This window comes from Chiloscyllium punctatum, chromosome 8 (assembly GCF_047496795.1).
Source record: "Chiloscyllium punctatum isolate Juve2018m chromosome 8, sChiPun1.3, whole genome shotgun sequence".
Lineage (NCBI taxonomy): Eukaryota > Metazoa > Chordata > Chondrichthyes > Orectolobiformes > Hemiscylliidae > Chiloscyllium > Chiloscyllium punctatum.
In genome coordinates, this window is record NC_092746.1 from 73,710,122 (window position 1) to 73,731,089 (window position 20,968).

Below are 20,968 nucleotides of genomic sequence, written 5' to 3' on the forward strand. Positions count from 1 at the left end.
ATTATAAAACTAATACATTATTTTGAAGATGTGGAGGTGCCGGTGTTGGACTGGCACAGACAAGGTCAGAAATCACACAACACCAGATGAGCAAGGGACAGAGCTCTGAAAGTTTGGGAATTCAAATAAACCTGTCGGACTATAATAACAACTGCAAGATTTGTGAATGTTGTCAATCAGAAACAAAAACCGAAGTTACTGGAAAAGCTCAGCAGATCTGGCAGCATGTCTGAAGAGAAATCAGAGTTAACGTTTTGGATCCGGTGACCCTCTCCTCAGAAGAGCCTCTTGAGTCGTCACCGGATCCAAAACGTTAACTCTGATTTCTCTGCAGACATGCTGCCAGATCTGCTGAGCTTTTCCAGCAACTTCTGTTTTCGTTTGTTAGACTATAACCTGGATTCGTGTGACTTCTGACCACATGTTTTGAAGACGCTTACAACCACGTAAGTCAAATAATAGAAGTACTGGACTCCTCCTCTGAAGGGTTCAATTACTTTCTTTTAAAAAAGTGCTTCAGCCTTGTTGAGCACTTTGACACATGTGCAATTTGAGCAAGTTTAGGCAGTTCTTATTTCAGTCAGCAGATGGAGCACTACATAGCAATTCACAATCACAGAGGACCAGCGCTCTCCTCTCTCACATTCTCGTTTTAGGAAAGCTACAAACGAAACCCTGGGACTAAAGGACAATCTCTTTACCAGTTCCATTCAGAGGATAAGACCTCAATCTCACCTTAGCTCCAATTATGGAAGAGTCAGGCTGGCCTTTCCTACAAACTAAAAATAGATTACGTTGTGGATGACAACAGCAGGAACAAGGATGAAATATGTATTTTTAGAAAAGGAAATAAATATGTGCTGACACGTCCTGCACCTTCAGTGACTCAAAAGGTGCTCACACTGAAATATACAACCTCCCACAAACTAATTGGGATAGGAATCAATCAACTTTGTTTTCAAACGTGGTCTGAATTTTGACTCAATTACTCACAAAGTAATACTGCCAATTAATGTCAATTACTGCTATTTAAGGATAATGGTGAACAGGATCACATGTTGTTGATAAATTAGCTTCGAAAGAACCATTGCCTAGTCAGTAAGCACATATCAACGGCTAGTTATTTCCTCTTGTGGGACCTGTCCAAATCCACATTCCTTTCTTCTTTCTGATCAGGCCATTGTTGAAATGTGCAGACATCTACTTCCACTCTGAATGTTCCAACTGTAAAATATATACATATGCTAGGGCACTCCCACAGGAGCATAATTTGCTGTGAACCTTGTTATTGGTGCAGGAATTAATGGCACAATCTGGTACAGTCCAAATGGAGGATCCACAAGGAAATCTAATTATCTTGAAAAAACTAGCAGAAATGCTCACCTTTCTCATGAATCTCTCTCCCTGCATTTTTACTTTATCTAGTCAATGAAAGCAATTACAGCTTAGATTTATTTTGCAGTATGCCTGGAAACGATTTGATAAAATGAATGTCATCTTCATTACTACTGTCCCCAGTTCAACATTAAAATAAATAGTTTTTGTTAGTACTTCTTTTACCATTACAGCATTCTAAAAGGCAAGTTTGAATGTGGCAGTGTAGGAAGAAATAGGTGAATGCACTTAATGTTGTTAATAAAGTATTGAAATAATTCATTTAAAAACACAATGCTTTAAAAATTGGAATCACGTGATGCAAGACTGATGTCTGTAGAATGATATTGCAGCAAAATTTGAGGGTTAAGGGTAGGAAAAAAAAACAACTTCAATGCAAACTTGTGCAGTGTTATTCCACCTTTTCCAACTGTTAACTTGCTTATTAATCAAAATATGAAGCCTACTATTTGTGGAAATATGTAATTAAGGAATAGATTTTGAGGAAGCAGCTGAATTAATTAATTTCTACATTAAAAATGCATATTTGTGCAAAATGCATATTTAGAAGATGTACAAGGGGCCATGTATTGAGCATCCATCAGACTCCAATCAACAATTTTTACATTTTATTTTTGCATGGGATGTCAACGTCACCAAAAAAGCCAACCCTTGTTGCCCATTCTAACTTGTCCATGTTAAAGGTGGTAATGAGCCATTTACTTGAACTACTGTAATCTATCTGGTGGAGGCAAGCATATGATGAGAACATTTCGGGTTTTTGTTTTAACACAATGACAGAACAAGGATAGAGTTCCAAGTCAGGATGGTGAAAGACTTAAAGGAAAACTTGCAAGTGGTGATATCCCCACATATCTGCTATCCCTTGCTCTTCTCAGTGGTATAGTTTGCAGGTTTGGAAGGTGCTGTCAATCAAGGTTTACAGAGTCGCTGCAATGTGTCTTATAGATAATAAGCAGCTACCATGGTGCATTCGTGGTGAAGATTAAGGTCGCGAATAGGTAGGTGCTGAGCAAATCAGTTATTTTATTCGAGATGGTAGTGGCTGTTGCACTCTCAATTGTTATTAATGCTGTACAGGCCCAAGTAACTGGGAAGTATTTCATCACACTGTTGACGTGAGTCTGTAGATAGTGGAAAGAATTTGGGGAGTTAGGAGGCAAGTTACCTGCCATGGAATTTCCAGCCTCTGATTGCTCTTGTTGCATTTTATGAACACATTTAGGCCGGTTGTTTCAGGTTAGTCATAACCTCAGGATATTGATACAGCGAAGGGGTAAGGGCACAGTGTTTAAGTAGTAGCAATGGCATTGAATGTCAAGGGGGATATTTAAATTTTTTCACTGGAGAAAGTCATAACCGAGCACTTGTGTGGCATGAATGTTACTTGTCACTTATCAGTTCAAACTAGAAAGCTATCCAGGTCTTGTAAAGTATATTTAACAGATATGTTCAAAGGTACTTGCCAAAGGCACAATCTGACAATGCTAGGAATAAAGTCAATGAGGAGACGTTAGGTGAGATGACAAAGTTATTTTGAACAGGTACATTTTAAGAATGGGCTCAAGAGGAAAGGAATTTAAGAGGTTAGGGTTCAGTTGGTAGAAAGCTGCCAACTGCACAATGAAATGGTGAATTCAAAACAAATCAAAGCTGAATATTTTAAAGTGAAAGAGCGATTTAGTAAATCAACTCAAGGAATCAAAAGCTATTGCAGATCGGCAAGTGATGGCAGGAGTACATTTGATGAAGACAACAGGGTGTTTGCAACAGAGGCTTTGATGAGATTGTAGTTTATTCATGGTTGCGGAGATGATTGCAACAACCAATTCAGTAAGTGCCAAAGGGTGGGACAATGGTCTCAGCAGCAAATGGGTGAGGCAGGGAGGAAGGCAGACAGACAGACAGACAGACAATGCGACAGATGTGGAATCAGAATACTTTCTCATGACAAGGACAAAGTTTAGCTTGGTCCTCTACAGGACTTGTTGAGAGTATAAAGTTATGGATGAAATGGCCAGGGATGGGGTGAAATTGGTAATGAGAGCTTGGTGCTTGTGATATGAAATGTTTCCAAGCCTCCGAGAGCCAATATTTAGTTCTACGCAGCACCTAACAGCACAATGATTTGTAGCCTGGAGGGGAACTTGCAGGTGGTATTATTCCCAATCATCTAACCTTGTCCTTCCAAATGTAAGTGGTAATAGATTTGAGAGATGCTGTCGAAAAAATCTTGATGATTTGTTGCATTGCATCTTGCAAATGATAAACACTGCTGCTACTGTAGGGCAATGATAAAGGAAGTAAACTTTGAAGGTGTTGGATTGAATGCCAATCAAACACAATACTTTTTCCTGGTGCTGAAGTGTGTGTTGCTGGAACTGCAATCATCCTCAGCAAGCCCTGTACTAAATGGATAAGCTTGGAGGAGTCAGAAAGTATTACTGGCTGCAGAATTCCCAGCCTCTGATCTGCTCTTATCGTCACAGTATGCATATGGCTTCAATATCTGAGGCATTGCAAATGGTGTTAAACACAATGCAAACCTTGGTGAACATCCCCCATTCTAATCTTGTGACAGAACAAAGGTCATTGCAGCAGCAGCTGTGGATGGCTGAGCTAAGGACAAATACCCTTAGAAACTTTTGCAGAGATGTCCTGGAGCCGAGACAACCATCCTCCAACAACTACAACTGTCTTCCTTTGTGTCAGCTATGACTCAAACCAGCAGCAAGATTTCCCTCTCCCCAGTTCCCAGACTCAAGTTTTGCTGGCACCTTCTTGATGCTATTATCTGTCAAATGCAAAGTTGATGTGATGGGCAGTCTCCCTCACCTCAGCTCTGGAATTCTGCTTGCGTCCATGCTTGGATCAAGCTGGAACCAGACCAGGAGCTGAGTGTCCAATGGAATCCAAACCAAACATGTTAATATTAAGACTATTCAACAATATTGTCAACAACACTTCCAACATGTAGTGACGATCAAGAATGGATTGACAGGGTTGTAAATGGATAGGTTGGGTTTGTCCTGCTTTTTGCATACTGATATTATGATCTCAGTTGAAGTAAATAGTGGGCAAGTCAGATTCCACAGTGGAGATTAGCTTCTCAGACTATAATGTTTGTAGGTGCAATTGTTTACCGTAATGGTCAGTCACTGAATAGTCACAAGAGGCTGCCAAATGTACTGCTAACAAAACAGCAAAGTTTATTATACCTAAAAGGAAAAAAAACAATTCAAGCTGCAGAAGAACTACTCGAAAGGGTCTTTTTAAAAATATCACAAATAAAATATTCTTTTTACGTTAAACAATGACCTTACAGATACTCAAATTTCAGTGAAGGGTCAGTCTGCTCCACTTTCAAGTACATTTTTCAGTGTTGAGAGTGTGGTGCTAGAAAAGCACAACAGGTCAGGCAGCATCTGAGCAGCAGGAGAATCGATGTTTCGGGCAAAAGCCTGATGGAGAGCTTTTGCCGGAAGCGTTGATTCTCCTGCTCCTTGGATGCTGTCTGACCTGCTGTGCTTTTCTCGACTCTGATCTTCAGTATCTGCAGTCTTCACTTTTGCCTACAATTTTCACTGGTACAGTCATACAAGCCATTTGTAAACAAAATGGATTCTATAATTGGATGAGATTACGAACCCTCTGCATAGATGGACAAATGGTCATCCTAATCCATAATGTTCTTGTGGTTTTTAGTCAACTAATGCAGGTGGCTCATGGTACAAAATGTTTTCTGTTTAAACTCAAGTCTCACCATTGATAAATATATCTCTCTTGGTTGTCTACTTGAAGAGCAACCTTTGAATAAATACAAAAGGATGAATTCAAAGATATGAAGATTAAAAAAAACAGTAGGCCACTCAACCCTTTAAGCCAGCGCCACCATTCAATAAGATCATGTTGATCAGATTTTAACCTCAACTCTACATTCCTGCCTATCCTCAATAATCCTAAGGGGCGGCACAGCACGGTGGCTCAGTGGTTAGCACTGTTTCCTCAGAGTGCCAGAGATCCAGGTTCAATTCCAGCCTTGGTGACTGTGTGTAGAATTTGCACATGCTCCCAGTGTCTGCGTGGGTTTCTTCTGGCTGCTCCGGTTTCTTCCCACAGTCCAAAGATGTGCAGGTTAGGTGAATTGGCCGTGCTAAATTGCCCGTAGTTACGTGCCTTAGTCAGGGGTGAATATAGGGAAATGGGACTGGGTGGGTTGCTCTTCGGAGGGTCGGTGTGGACTGGTTGGGCCGAAGGGCCTGTTCCTACACTGTAGGGAATCTAAAAAAATCTTTCATCCCCTTGGGAACCAACAACATAGCTACCTCTGCCTTGAAAATATTTAAAGATTCCATAATCACTGCTTCTTGAGAAAGGGAATTCCAAAGACATCCAGCTGACCCCCCTTTTAAAACTATGACTCCTTGTTCTAGATTTTCCCACAAGAGGAAACTCCTTTCAAAATCCACCTGGTCACATCCCCTCAGGTTCTCGTATGCTTCAATTAAGTCACCTCTAACTCTTCTCAGTTCAAGGCTACAGGCTAACTTGGCTAACCATCCTCCAAAGACCAACTGCTCATTCCAGATACAGCACAGTCTCAAACCTTCTTGGAAGAGTTTTCAGCATGTTAATATCCTTCTGTAAGTACAGTGATCAGTACTGCACATAATTGTCCAGATATGGTCTTACCAATGTCTTATACAGCTGAAGCAAAACCTCTGCATTTAACTCCTCGAACAATCGAACCTAACATTAATCTTAGCGTTCCAGTTTATTTGCTTCACTTGCATACCAAACTTCTTGGATTCATCCTCTTTGCATCTCAGAGGTCTCTAACCTCTCATCATTTAGATGCACTTTCTTAAAAAAAAATCACAATTTCCCACATTGTACTCCATTTACCAGATCCATGCCCATTCACTTAACCTATCACTATCCCTTTAATGGTTCCTTACATTCTTTACACAACTTACTTTTCCACCTACCTTTGTGTCATCAATAAATTTAACTACCATACCTTCAGTTCCATCTTCCAAATTATTTCTATAAATTGTAAAGAGGCCCCAGCACTGATCCCATTGGCATACCATTTGTGAAATTGTCAGCCTGTAAACAACCATTTAGTCCTACTGTCTACATGCTGTTAGCCAGTCAATCTTCTATCTGTACCAATATGCTATCCAGATTGTCTCCTTCACAAGTTCAAAGTTTTAATACAGTTGGGTACTACAAAGTGTCACTGGTGTCAGGATGGTTGCTTAGAAATCTGTGGGATTTGTTCGGATCGCAACTGCTGAATCATGTTCTCTGTGGAGAGTTTCTTATCTCATATTTACCTCATGTTAATTCTGCCAATTAGAGTATAATTTGTACAGTTATAGACTATTCAGTTTTTGTTTTTAACCCTTGCATATTAAAATTCTTCACCAGTGAAGTTACTTAATTTTCCTAGTAACAGATTCCAATCTTTCCCGACTTGAAATAAGAAAAACTGTTATTGATCTTGCATTGAAGTTAGTTAATTTGATGGGGTCCTCCATGATATTAAAAAGAAATAGCCCAATAGCAGTCACAATATTGGGAAGTGAGGCAGCCATTTTGGCTACAGCAAATAATGTTTCCACAAAGAAAAATAAGATAAATAATCAGATGATTTATTTTGTGTGTGTTGGTTGAAGGAATAATACTGGTCAGAACAACGGAAAACCTTTCTGTTACTCCTTGAAATGTGTCATGTGATCATCTGGATTTGTCTAAGAGAGCAAACAGGATGCATGTTCAATATTTCAGCCAAAAAACTGGTACCATCAACAGTATAGCATTGTGGAATACTGCACCACATTTTCAGCTGAGATAAAGTGCTCAAGCCCCTGAGATGATACCTGAACTTGCTGGCTGACAGGCAAGGAATATAATACTGGCATCAAATCTATCTTTAAGTCAAAGATAATATTTGCTGCAGCTGTTGATACTGAATAAGATTTATTCCAAATATTAAAGGCTGCAGCATTTGACTATTGATCAGAATGTCACAGGCCAAATAATAATGCTCAAAATCAAATTCACAGTTTCAGCATTCAAAAGCATCGAGTGAAAATGAACATTGCAGAATAAATATCCATGCCTTGTTTATTATCGCATATGAAACATTCAGTATAGAACTACTAACCAAAAATATTCGTTCTAGTTGATCCTGAACATCCTTCATTCCTGGAAAAGCAGCAACTCCTTGAATCATTTCAACAAAAATACAGCCCACACCCCTGGAAAGACAGAATACAAAATAATACATGATGAATTTGTTCAATTTATAAATTGCTGAAACATGAGCACTGTAGTTGACAGAAAATAATGACAAAATGTGACATTTTAAACAGAAGAAGCAGGAGTATAAATGTACTCCCTTGTTGCCCAATAGTATTAAATTATAAAAAAAAATTACATCACATTCTCACTTTTTTAAAAAAATTGAATGTCAAGAAGAAAAATAATTATTGTAATTTGTACTTAGCAACCTGTGTAGTGTAAACCATTAAGAACCCTCTTGAGTAGTTATAAAACACAAAAGGGATTACTGGAGTTAAAATCTGTCCAATTCTTAAACGAAAGGGGATCTATTGATTAAATTACTACACATCACTTACTTTTATTAGAGCAATATTAGGGAAAGGCAGAAACCATAAATCTTAAATCAGTATTCAAAACCATAATTTTCATTCCCTTTATTAGGGAGAAGGAGCTGAAATTGGAATAGTTCCATCAGTCTTCTTTGCCATGACAAAATATCATTACACCACAGGTTTGCAAGCTGAGCAAGGTTGGGTGAATATGCAAGAAACCAGAAGTACTTTCATTGCATATAATCCAATTTTTAAATCATGGCAGCTCTTATCTCAAAAGACAATAGAACACAGATTTATAATTCAATTGTTTACACGGTGAGTTCTTGAAACCAGTCAGGCTCAGAGAGTGCAGATGATTCTGCAGAGGAGGGGGTGAGAAGAAAAGTCAGTGTGCAAGTCTCTTCCAAACTCGTTATCACTTCTAAACAGTCCCACAGCAATATTGCTAGCCATAGGCTTATTTGGGAAATTGCGTATGAGAAAATAGTTTGCAAACTAGAAGATTAAAAATAACTGACAATTTATGCCAAAATGTTAATAATATTAAAAGGGTAAATATATGTATCAATACTAAGATGCTGCAGTAATTTTCCTCTGTTCTGCACCAAACTAATATCTGATCCCCAGGTTCAAAGTACAGGATGAAGTGTGGGAGAAGAAAGCGAGGAGGCAATGGCCTAGTGGTATTACTATGACACTGTCAATCCAAAGATCCAGCTAATGTTCTGGGTACACAGGTGGGAATCACTGCCATGGCAGTTGGTGGAATTTGAATATAATGATGACTATGAATCCTTTGTCAATTGTCAAGAAAAAATCCATCTGGTTCACTAATGTCCTTTCGGGAAGGAAACTGCCATCCTTACCTGGTCTGGACTATGTGTGACCTACTACAATGTGAATGACTGTTCACTGCTCTCTGGGACGGGCTGGCCTAGACAGCAGCACCTTCATCCCATGGATGAACACAGAAAAACATTCCTCTGGACACTGCTGACTGTCCTTCAGATTCCATGATTACTTTTTCAAAACCGTGCCCTTCTCCCTGCAGCAGGATCATCAAAAGAAGCGGTGAAGGCATCCTGCAAGGTATGCTGCTGGCAAAATCACACCAACATCTAATATTAAGTGGTAACAGGCCCCTAGCACTTAGTCTTCAACCTGAGGCCTTTTCAAATTTTACTGAACAATTATTACTATTTTCAAACACCTGTGGCACATTTCACAAACTGTTGTAAACTTTGACATACTTTAACAGATATCTACCAACTCAGTCACACTGACTTGATCAACACATTGCACTCACCACTGAACTAAACAAATCACTTCCACAGCACCAACACAATAACATAGGCATTCTGCAAAGAATGACTCACTGCCATAAAGCCTCTTCATGATCTACAAGGCATACATCAGTAACGCATTAAAGCATTTACCACTCAGTTGACTGGATGCAACTGGCAAAGCATAATATGAAGTTCGGAGAAAGTGAGAACTGCAGATGCTGGAGATCAGAGCTTAAAAATGTGTTGCTGGAAAAGCACAGCAGGTCAGGCAGCATCAAAGGAGAAGGAGAATCGACGTTTCAGGCATAATGGCTTATGCCCGAAACGTCGATTCTCCTTCTCCTTTGATGCTGCCTGACCTGCTGCGCTTTTCCAACAACACATTTTTAAGCCATAATATGAAGTTCAACAACATTGAGAGCACAGCAGTTTGCTGAGAGCAACAGGGAGTGGAAAATGAATGAGGCACAACTGGTGTCACCTACATCCTGACAGCTTGTTAAAAGAAATTCCCTCAAACTCTAAACTAAGGCTAATGAAATGAGTCTAATGGGTGTGTGTGTGTGTGAGTGCGCACACAAATTCTAGTGAGAAGCTTAGAAGTGTGAAGAGTTGAGTCATATAATGATATTAAAAGAACAAAGAAAATGTACAGCCCAGGGATAGGCCCCTTCGGCCGTCCAAGCCTGTGCCGATCAAATTTAAAAGCAGAAAGCACTGGAGAAACTCTGCAGTTCTGGCAGCATCTGTGAGGAGAAAAACGAAGTTTATGTTTTGAGAATGACATGCATCTTTCAGCATATTCTATTATTTCAGATCACCAGCATCTTTAAGCAATGGGATTAGCTTTAGGATTTTTGCTCATAACCTGTAACAGAATAAGATGAATCCCAACAGGTTTTCCATTTGAACAATAAGAACGACTGTAGACAAAATAAAAAGGGCATTCATAAAAAGGGGCAGCACGGTGGCTCAGTTATTAGCATTGCTGCCTCATAATCCCAGGAACTAAGGTTTGACTACCTCCCCTCACCTCGGGCAACAGTCTGCATGGGTTTCCTCCCACAGTCCAAAGATATGCAATTTAGATGGATTGGCCATGTTAAATTGCCCATATTGTGGATTGGCCAGGGGAAATGCAGGATTACAGAGGATAGGTAGCGGGGTGGGTCTAGATGGGATGTTCTTCAGAGGGTCAATGTAGACTAGATGGGCCAAATGGCTTGCTTCCACATTCTAAGATTCATCTGGATTATATCAAGTTAGAAATCAGATTCTTCACTAGACAGTTTGCACTTTGGAGTTTAGATTAGATTAGATCAAATTCCCTACAGTTGGAAACAGGCGCTTCAGCCAAAAAACAAGTTCACGCCAACCCTCCAAAGAGTAACCCATCCAGACCCTATATTTACCCCTGACTAATGCACCCAACACAATGGGCAATCTAGCATGGCCAATGCACCTGGCCAACACATCTTTGGATTGTGGGATGAAACCGGAGTACCAGAGGGAACCCACGCAGACACTGGGAGAATGTGCAAATTCCACACAGTCAGTCGCCCGAGGCGGGAATCAAACCTGGGTCCCTGGTGCTGTGACATAGCAGTGTTAACCACTGAGCCACCGTGAGTTCTGCATCTTAACTGAAAATATATCTCCAAGCTCTTCCATTGTGCAACTGGAAATAGTCTTAGCATTTCAATTCATTTTTTAAATTTCTCATTTGTACGTGTATGCCAGAGAGACTCTGTGGCTTTGAAATGGTCAAAAATTGCACATAGCATTAGGATAGCAGCCTAAGAATACATCAATAGCTCTTTGTTCTTGTAATCCACAATGCTATTTCTGTCTACACGAAGTTGTTACATATCTCTGCACTTGTACTTTTCAGGAATTGCATATTTCACCCTTGAGATCTCAGTTGATCTGCATCCTTTAGTGCCTTTTCAATTAATGTATATTTTTCTTCTTTTATTTCACAACTGCAGCTTTTGTTTTACAAATCATTGGCGAATGTACAATTAACCCTTATCTTGCTGAATGCTCACAAAATCTCAAATCATAGATTTCCTACAGTGCAGAGGCCATTTAGTCTATGGAGTCTACACTGACCCTTCGAAGGCCATTCCTCCCAGACACAACCCCCCCACCCTCATAACCCCAACATTTCTCACAGCTAGTCCACATAGCCTGCACATCCTTGGACATTATGGGCAATTTAGTATTGTCAATCCACCTAACCTGTACATCTTAGGACAGTGGGAGCACCCAGCAGAAATCCATGCTGGCACAAGGAGAATCTGCTCCGAAAGCTAGTGTGCTTCCAATTAAACCTGTTGGACTATAACCTGGTGTTGTGTGATTTTTAACTCTGTCTACATTGACAGTCATCTGAGGCTGGAATCGAACCCAGGTTCCTGGCACGTGAGGCAGCAATACTAACCACTGGGCTATTGTGTCCCGCTTCTGAAGCCTGTTATTGATTTTAAAACATGCTCCTAACTGCTGGAAGACCAGTGGTTTTTATGGTTGTGCACGATACTTGAGGCTATGTTTTACATGGAGATCTTTCCAGTCTGCCAGAGTCAAATTCACAAAGGAAGAACTGAAATGGTGTAACAAAAGCGTCAGCTACTTTATGATTCTTTCTGTATTGTTAATTCTCGTTTATTTTTCAATGCTTGGTTTAAGTTCCAGTTTTGTTTTAATTTACATATCTTAATCCTCAGATGCATTTGTACTTGCGAATGGTGAAACCTGAAAACTATTGAAACCTATAGTACTTTCACCAGGCGTCATTTATTGGGTGTCCTTACTTTTCAAGAAGGCAATCATTTCGAGAGTAAAAGGTTGAACCAGATATTGCAGTATTCACTGGATCTCTTGCACTATGCTCCTTCCTTTCCCACCCTTGCATAGAATCATGAATAACTCTGGAGGCCTGCCAACAGGATGCAATTATAGTTGATTTGCTGGTTGTTTGGTTTCCCAGGCCCTTGGCTGCCCGATCTCTCTCTCTCTCTTTCAGCTGAAGGGACGATATTTGGTTCTAATGCTGGCAGCCTCCACAGAGTCAATTGGTTGCTGCATGGCTGGACTGCCTAGCAGTGTCCAGCCAAATTGCAGGTCAGATAATGTATCACAGGCATGTGTCTGGCACCACTGACCCCAGCTATTAATATTTCAAGAGCTGGGGAGTAGGGGGGATCTCTTGGCACCTCATCAGTACTCAATAGCAGAGCTCCAATTCTGGGCAGAGGCTTTCCTGATGGTTTGATAACATACTCACAAATCTTTATTTGTGGCTTTGCATGACTAATAATATCCCGATGTTTGTCAGTTCCAATAGTATCTCAATTGTCCAGTATTTTCAAAATTTGTCTTGAGAAGGCAGATACAAAATATCTGTTCAATGTGTCTGTCATTAGAATTCTACAGTATAATTTCTCCTGCCTTTATCTTAATGAGAGCCACATCTATTTTAATTAATCTCTTTCTTATTACTTGCCTCTCATTGCCTTTTGCTAGTTTAGTTTCTTATTTTCTGTCCTACAACAGGCAAAGCAGCTTAGTGCACAGACACATGAGGAAGCGAGTTAATAACATCATAAGCCATAGTGATGTGGTAAGGAGTCAGCATGGGAATTTTCAAACCATCAAACATCTGTAAACATTCCAGATTAGCATTGTATCCAAGCTGCTTGGTGGATCTTGTGCTTGCACCAATTATAAAAACAACACAAATAAAAAGGGGAGAATCTGGGTCTGTTGCATTTCCAGATTCTGACCAGGTAATGATAAAATTATACAAAATAAATTTTACAAACCTAAAAAAGGTATGCCACAACAGCATCCTCACTGTAAATAGCAAGCAAGCAGCCTTTAGCCCATATGTCTAATGTTTAAATATTCACCTTATCCAGCACTACACCAGCTGGGAAAAGCTCAGTACTGTGCTCAGATATAAATCTGAGCATTTGAACTTGGCATTTCACCTGTGTCTGTGCTTCTACCCACTTGGGGAAAAGTGCAGCAGATGCAATGCAGCACTTAAAAGCACTCAGTTTTAGTAATATTTGTTAGATTATTTCACAAAGAAAAACAGGGACTCCAACAAGGAAAAAATGGATTTTGCAGTTGCACTTTTAAATCTGATCCATTTTTCCCTTCGCAATCGCTTCTTCTGCACACCACCCCCACCCCCACCACCACCACCCCAACCCCCACACACCTACACTTATTAGCTGGGGAATGTTAGTCATTAGTTACATTCATAGCTCTCTGAAGGAACCAATGAAGTATAAAAATATCCTCCAGCTATAGTCCATTGGGTACCTACATTTCCCAGCAGTCACTAATTGCAGATTTAGCAGCTGGTGCCATGTACTGTTGCAAAGCCTTGAATCTTCTCTCACATCATCAATCATGTATTCAAGATGTCACTTGCAGTCTCCTCCTAAACATGTGCTGTACGGAAGGGCGTGTTTAGCAAGTCTTCATATACAATACTGTTATATGAATGTTTATGTCTGGCATAACTGCAGGTGATTGTAGAATAACAATCACTTAAAAGATAAATACTTGAACAATGGGAATATACGACAATCGTTTGCAAGTTTAATGATAAATTACTGCATGTTGCTAAAAGTTTGAAGTGTATTTCAGCAGCTTGTTTTGAACAAGTCTTGACAGTTGACTGGAAAAACCTTGGTTTAAGTTGTCATTAACCTTTTAACTGATGACTAACAGAATGGATTAATGCTGTTTTTTTTCTGATAAATGCAAAGACTACACAGATGATTGAAGTGCCAACATATGCAAATGACCTTCCCGGTCTGCAATCAGGTGACCTCGTCAACAAGCCACACACAGACCACAGGGCTGCGATCTTACAGGCACATCAGTAAAGACTCCATTTTGTCCCAACGACTGCCTTGTGAATCTACAACTCCTGTCAAAAGTGAAGCTACAATTGTGCGTGGAATAGTTATAAAAGAGCATAACTACTGACACAAACCGACAGCAATGTTTAGAGTTGTGAAAACTGCCATGAACAACTGAAATAAACTTTAAAAAACAGCAAAAAGATAGGCCACAGCTGGAACACTGAGCAAGAGAAAATGGTTGTTATATTTTCACTCCCAGCTCTGGTTGAAATAACAAAATGAGTAAATTAGCAGATTAAATATCACACCTTTTCATTTCCTTTATTTTTGGATCATGGATTTTTAAAAAAAAAATAAGCAAGATACTGCTTTAAACCAATGAGACTGCCTAAACAGATGGCTGCAGTTCCAAAAATCATGCTTACAGGAGCACATTGTATACGATGTTGCTTTGCCCTAGAACAGTGAGAGGCAAAAAGCAGGGATGAGAGAGCTAAACTGAGGGAACACAGACTGATAACAATGTTCTGACTGGCCCCTGACCAGATGATCATGGTTTTTGTGCATTTGCCCTGTATCTAGCCGGCAAAGAGAAAGCTTCAGGAAATCTCTCTCATGTGGTGATACTAAAAAGTCTCCAGAAACAGCTCATTGTCTTCTGCTCACTTTTATCGGCAAATCCACTGTTGAAGGGGGAAGAAAACACTTTTGAAGAGTGTGGAAGGACAAATTCTCAACCAGTGAAGGAAAGAAAGCATTGGCGTACAAACAACCTTATGTCAAAAGCCAACAACTAAAATTGGAAGAAATTGAAAGAAACAGCTCATCAACTCCTGTGGCCCAAACTGGTGCTTTTGAAATGCATTTGACTTGTTTTTAACTTCACCCCTTAATATCCACATATTGCCTATCCTTTCATGCCTCTTTATTTATTGAATTTAAAGGGAATAGAATTAAGTTAGAGTGTGCTTATAGGTTATCAGTTCATATTTCCTAATTGCTGTTGGTTAAAGACTATTTACTTGTAACAAACAATTTTCTTGGAAAGTTTGACTGAATCTTTCACATTTGTGATGACTCAGGGATTAGTGGGTCTTGATTTCCAGAGCATGACCTCAATGCAATGATAGCAGGCAGAGCATTAGCACAGTGAAGGAAGATCAAACCTTGCATTAAGCTGATAGATACTGCAGGCCCAGAAAGCAGAACAGTAACAGACATAAGACAGGATGAAAATTTTATGAAGGGCATCATGCAAATGAAAAGGCAGCTTGTTGGTGTATAGAAAGCAATGTTCTTGCTGCTAAACCAAGCCTTTTGCACAGAAGTGCATTTGGCGACTGGCACAATGATCTGAAGACATTGATAAATCACTCCCATACCACACATGCCAATTCAGGCAAGTCCATAGTGAAATATGTTTGGAGTGGGTGAATGATGACTCCATGGAGAAAAGATCAATATAAAATATCAGGTCGACATCAGTGAGTCAGGACACATCATGACTTTCACAGGCCTGTGAAAAATGGCTCAAAATATTGATTCAGAAATGAAGCCCTCAAAGGTACATAGAACATAGAAAAGTACAGCACAGAACAGGCCCTTTGGCCCATGATGTTGTGCCGAGATTTAATCCCAACGTAAAATATAATAACTTAACCTACGCACCCCTCAACTCACTGCTCTCCATGTGTATGTCCAGCAGTCGCTTAAATGTCACCAATGACTCTGCTTCCACTACTCCACTGGCAACCCATTCCATGCATTCACTACTCTCTGCCTAAAAAACCTACCTCTGATGTCTCCTTTATACCTTCCTCCTAATATCTTCAAACTATGACTTCTCGTACCATCCATCCTGCCCTGGGGAAAAGTCTCTGGCTATTGACTCTATCTATTCCTTTCATTATTTTGTACACCTTGATCAGGTCTTCTCTCTTCCTCCTCCTCTCCAGAGCGAAAAGTCCCAGCTTAAAGTCGAGGTAGGGTTGAAAAGTTGTGTGATGGTATCACACTTGCACTGAGAGAACAGATTTCTTAGCATCAAAGAAGACCTGGTCTTCTAGATCATAGATGGCACCTAATTTGATTTGATTCATTATTGACACACACATGGAGATTGTGAAAAGTATTGTTTTGTGTGGTAACCATACATAAACTAAGGGAACGTTTTGCCGAGCATCTCAGCCGAGCCTGCAGGGGCCGACCTGACCTCCCAGTCACCGCCCATTTTAATTCCCCTTCCCACTCCCTCACTCCCTTTCCAACATGACCATCTTTGGCCTTCTCCATTGTCACAATGAATCAAACTGCAAAGTGGAGGAACACCATCTCATCTTCCACTTGGGCAGCCTACAGACCAGTGGACTCAACATTGAGTTCTCCAATTTGAAATAACCTCCCTTCCCAGCCACCCCCTTCCATTCCTCTCATCGACCTTCCTTCTAGCCACCAACTGGATTCATTCCTCCCATCGTCCAACCCTCGCACCCTCTACCTGTGTTCACCTATCCCCATCTCACCACCCTGCAACCCACCTCTTATTTGCAACTCCCCTATATCCACCCTCAGTCCTGAAGGGTTACACCTGAAATGTTGACTTTTCCACTTCCTAATGCTGCCTAGCTTGTACTTCCAGCCATCTGCTAGTTGGCCAAACAAATCATACCTTACCCAAGTAAAAAAAAGTAATAGAACGTCATGCAGAATATAGTGTTACAGCTACAGAAAAGGTGCAGAGAAAGATCAACTCTAATATGAGAGGTTTGTTCACATGTCTGATAACAGCAGGGAAGAAGATGTTCTTAAAACTGCTGGAATATGTTTCAAACATTTGTGTCTTCTACCCGATAGAAGAGGGTGGAAGAGAGTATAACCAGGGTGGGAGGAGGCTTTAATTATGTTGGTTATTTTCCTGAAGCACTGGGAAGTACAGATGGAGTCAATGGAAGAAAGGCTGGTTATCATGACTGGGCTGCATTCACAACTCTCCATAATTTCTCATGGTCTTGGGCACAGCAGTTGCCATTCCAAACGGTGATGTTTCTGGATAGGATGCTTTCTATAGTGCATCTATACAAATTGGTGTAATGTAATCTATACATTATGGACATGACCAATTTCCTTGGCCTTCTGAGGAACTAGAAGCATTGGTGTGCATGCTTGATTGTAGTGTCGATGCGGTGGTGGTGTCACTCCCCGGAGCTCTTGACCACCTCCATCTCAGCACCCTTGATATCGACAGTGGCGTGTCCTCTATTTCTGTTTATAGAAGGAGATGACCAGCTCCTTTGTTTTGCTGACACTAGGGGGAGAGATTGTCTTTACACCATACCACTAAACTGTCAATTTCCTTCCTGTACTCTTTCTCATCATTATTTGATATCTTACCCACTGCAGTGGTGTCATCAGCAAACTTGTAAATGGAGTTAGAGCTGAATTTAGCCACACAGTTGAGAGTAAGGAGTCTAGTAAAGGGCTAAGTATGCAGCATTGCGGGGCACTGGTGTGGAGGATTATTGTAGGGGAGGCATTGTCACCTATCCTTGCTGATTGCGATCGGTGAATCTAATGCTTGATCAGCAACCCTCAACATGTCAAAAGAAGAAATTTGGAAGCTGGATAAAAGCAGGTTTGTAACTACTTTCCGGACATTCAAAGATGCAGATGGTTGCAACTGCTTTTGGAATATCCATCCTCCAGAGTAATATCAATGTAGACCACAAGGGATGGTTAGTGATCTTCCAGGAGTAGAAGCTATAGTGGGTGATCTACCAGCTTATGAACGTGGATACAAAATCAAAATCTAGTGTTTCTGCTAGGCAGAAATATCCAGATAAACCTGAACAAGAAATAAAAACTGGGATTAAAGATGCCTGGAGTCAAGTTAGAGGTCATGCATTGGCAGAAGGTCCTCAACCAGATCCTGAGGAATTGAGAGGTGTGGGAGGGATGCAGCAGCCAACAGATGTAAAAGCACTGCAATGATACATCAGTTTTGTCAGCTACCTGGCCAAATTCCACTTCAGTTTGTCTCTGGGTGGTGAAACATTACATCAATTCATGACCAAGGACATGTAGAGGCAATGGGGCACTGAACAACCACCAATTACTAAAACCAAGCAACTTAGTGATGGTATTTCAGCACTGCCAAGACCATTTCATAAATTATAAATTATAAAGTCACCCTTCATTGTGATGCCAGTGAGACGAAAATCAGAGTATCCCTGATGCAGCATGGATAACTGGCTGCATTTTCATCCATATAGACAAGAAAACTGCAAAGTAGACAGGCAGGAGGCTGGAAGAACACAGCAAGCCAGGCAGCGGCAGGTGGTGAAGTCGATGTTTTGGGTGCTACACCTAAAACGTCGACTTCTCCACCTCCTGATGCTGCCTGGCTTGCTTCTTTCAGCCTCCTGCCTGCATTTTCATCCATGGCATTCAGACAAACAGAATTGTGACAAGTTCACATTGTGAAAGGGCCCCTGTGATAGTCTTTGTTTGTGAACATTTTCATCAATACCTACTTGAGCAAGGAGCCTCTTGCAACGTTTAAAATATTTAAAATCACAAACATTTAAAAATATTTTCAAGATGTTACTACCTTCTTGAAAGCAGTTATAGAGATAGATCAGATGTGACAGATAAGCAAGAGAAGATACACATAGCAGGCATGCTGTCAAGAGCAGCACCCCGGGGGAAAAAAAATGATGCTAAAACAAGAATGCAAAATCTTTGAGATCCAAACTGAAGCAATAGCTCATCATGCTCTGGTAGTTATCAACACAGCACAGACACTGTACGTGATTGACAAGTGCCGTAGTCAAATCAAGGAAAGTACCCAACAAGTTGCAACCCCAAGTGCTACATAAACTAATAATAAAAACCCTATAAGCCCTAAAATGTAAAGCTAAAACAGTTTCTATAAGAGTATATATGGGTGTTGCTGACTGTGACTTTGCTTAAGATGGTGGTGGTGAACTGCCTTTTTGAACCGCTACAGTCCATCTGCTGTGGGTTGACCATTAGGGAGGGAATTTCAGGATTTTGACCCAGCAACAGTGAAGGAAGAGTGATACATTTCCAAGTCAGGATGGTGAGTGGCTTGGAGGGGTTTTTGAAGATGGTGGTGTTCCCAGGTATCTGCTGCCCTTGTCTTTCTAGATGGAAGTAGTCGTGGGTATGGAAGGTGCTATATGATGATCTTTAGTGAATTTCTGCAATGCATCTTGTAGATAGTACCCACTGCAAGTACTGAGTGCAGGTGGTAGAGGGAATGGATGGTTGTGGATGCAGTGCCAATGAAACAGGCTGGTTTGAACTAGATGGTGTCAAGCTGGAGTGTTGTTGGGGCTGCACTCATCCAAGCAAGTGGAGAGTATTCCAACACACTCCTGACTTGTGCCTAGTAGGTGGTGGGCGGGCTTTGTGGAGTTGGTAGATGAGTTACTCATCCCAGTATTCCCTGCCTCTGATGTGCTTTTGTAGCTACTGCATTTATGTGGCAAGTCCAGTTGAGTTTATGAGTAACTCCCAGGACATTGATCGTGGGGGATTCAGTGATGGAACACCTTTGAATGTCAAGGGGCAGTGGTTAGATGGTCTCTTGTTGGTGTTGATCATAGTTTGGCATTTGTATGGCGTGAATGTTACTTGTCGCTTGTCAGCCCAAACCTGGATATTGTCCAGGTCTTATTGCATTCAGACATGGACTGCTTCAGTATCTGAGTCATCGCGAATGGTGAACATTATGTAATCATCGGCGAACATCCCCACTTCTGACCTTATGATGGAGGGAAGGTCACTAATGAAGCAACTAAAAATAGTTGGGCCTAGGACACTATCCTTGAGGAACTCCTGCAGAGATGTCCTGAAGCTGAAGTAGTTCGATACAGAGACTGATGTCACCTGCACCCAAATTACTCTTCCACTAGCAAAAAAAAAACTACCAAAGTATTAACAAGTACCAGCAACAAAATCGAGGTGTAATGGTAGAAAGCACATTTTCATTTTGAAGTGACTACCAAAATGCAGCACTGGACAACCAATTAGGGTACAAACCTTCAATACTCTCAAGAGTCAGGCCAAGTGACAGCTTGGGATCTGTGTAGAACAGTTGTCATCTCAATCTTACATGTGGAAGTAAACAGACTGATATACCATTGCAACTGCAGGCACTCATGCACAATTGAAGAAGCTCTTTCTCAACTATAGTTGAATGATTAGGAAGATAGGAACACATCACCTACACAGACCAAGGTCAACCAACCATCAGACCCAGAAGTCCACAGCAATCCAATGGAAATGGAACAGATATCATGGCAACATAGCAATGATATTCCCTCGGGAAAGAATAGCACCCAGATAAAGAGTCAACAACAATACACCCACATCATTAGAATCTAATTAATTTAAAGACTAGGTAGGCAAAACATATACAAAAACTAGTGAAAATAACAAACAGTTGAGAACTGTTTTATGTATAATCGAGCAATGTGGATAATTTTAAATAAATGCTAATTTGGATGAAAGAGGATCTTTGGGCTGAAATGCAATCATGTCCAAATGTCCTTTACCATGACAGGGAGATGCCAGTGTTGGACTGGGGTGGATAAGGTCAGAAATCAGATGACACCTGGTTATAGTCCAACAGATTTATTTGAAAACACTAGCTTTTGGAGCATTGCCCCTTCATTGCCTTTAACATGTCACTTCAGCTGACAAAGGGGCAACACTTCAAAAGCTTTGATTTTGAATGAACCTGTTGAACTAT

General features: G+C 40.6%; 1 protein-coding gene across 5 annotated transcripts in view; it reads right to left on the minus strand.

The window, feature by feature from the left end:
* The window catches only part of cdk14 (cyclin dependent kinase 14), a 672,936-nt gene that overhangs the window by 286,859 nt on the left and 365,109 nt on the right, over positions 1–20,968 (minus strand). For all 5 annotated transcript variants that reach the window (XM_072575800.1, XM_072575798.1, XM_072575802.1 and 2 more), the window contains one exon: positions 7,568–7,661. In XM_072575800.1, coding sequence (XP_072431901.1) covers positions 7,568–7,661 — 94 coding nt within the window. The remainder of the gene's footprint in view (positions 1–7,567; positions 7,662–20,968) is intronic.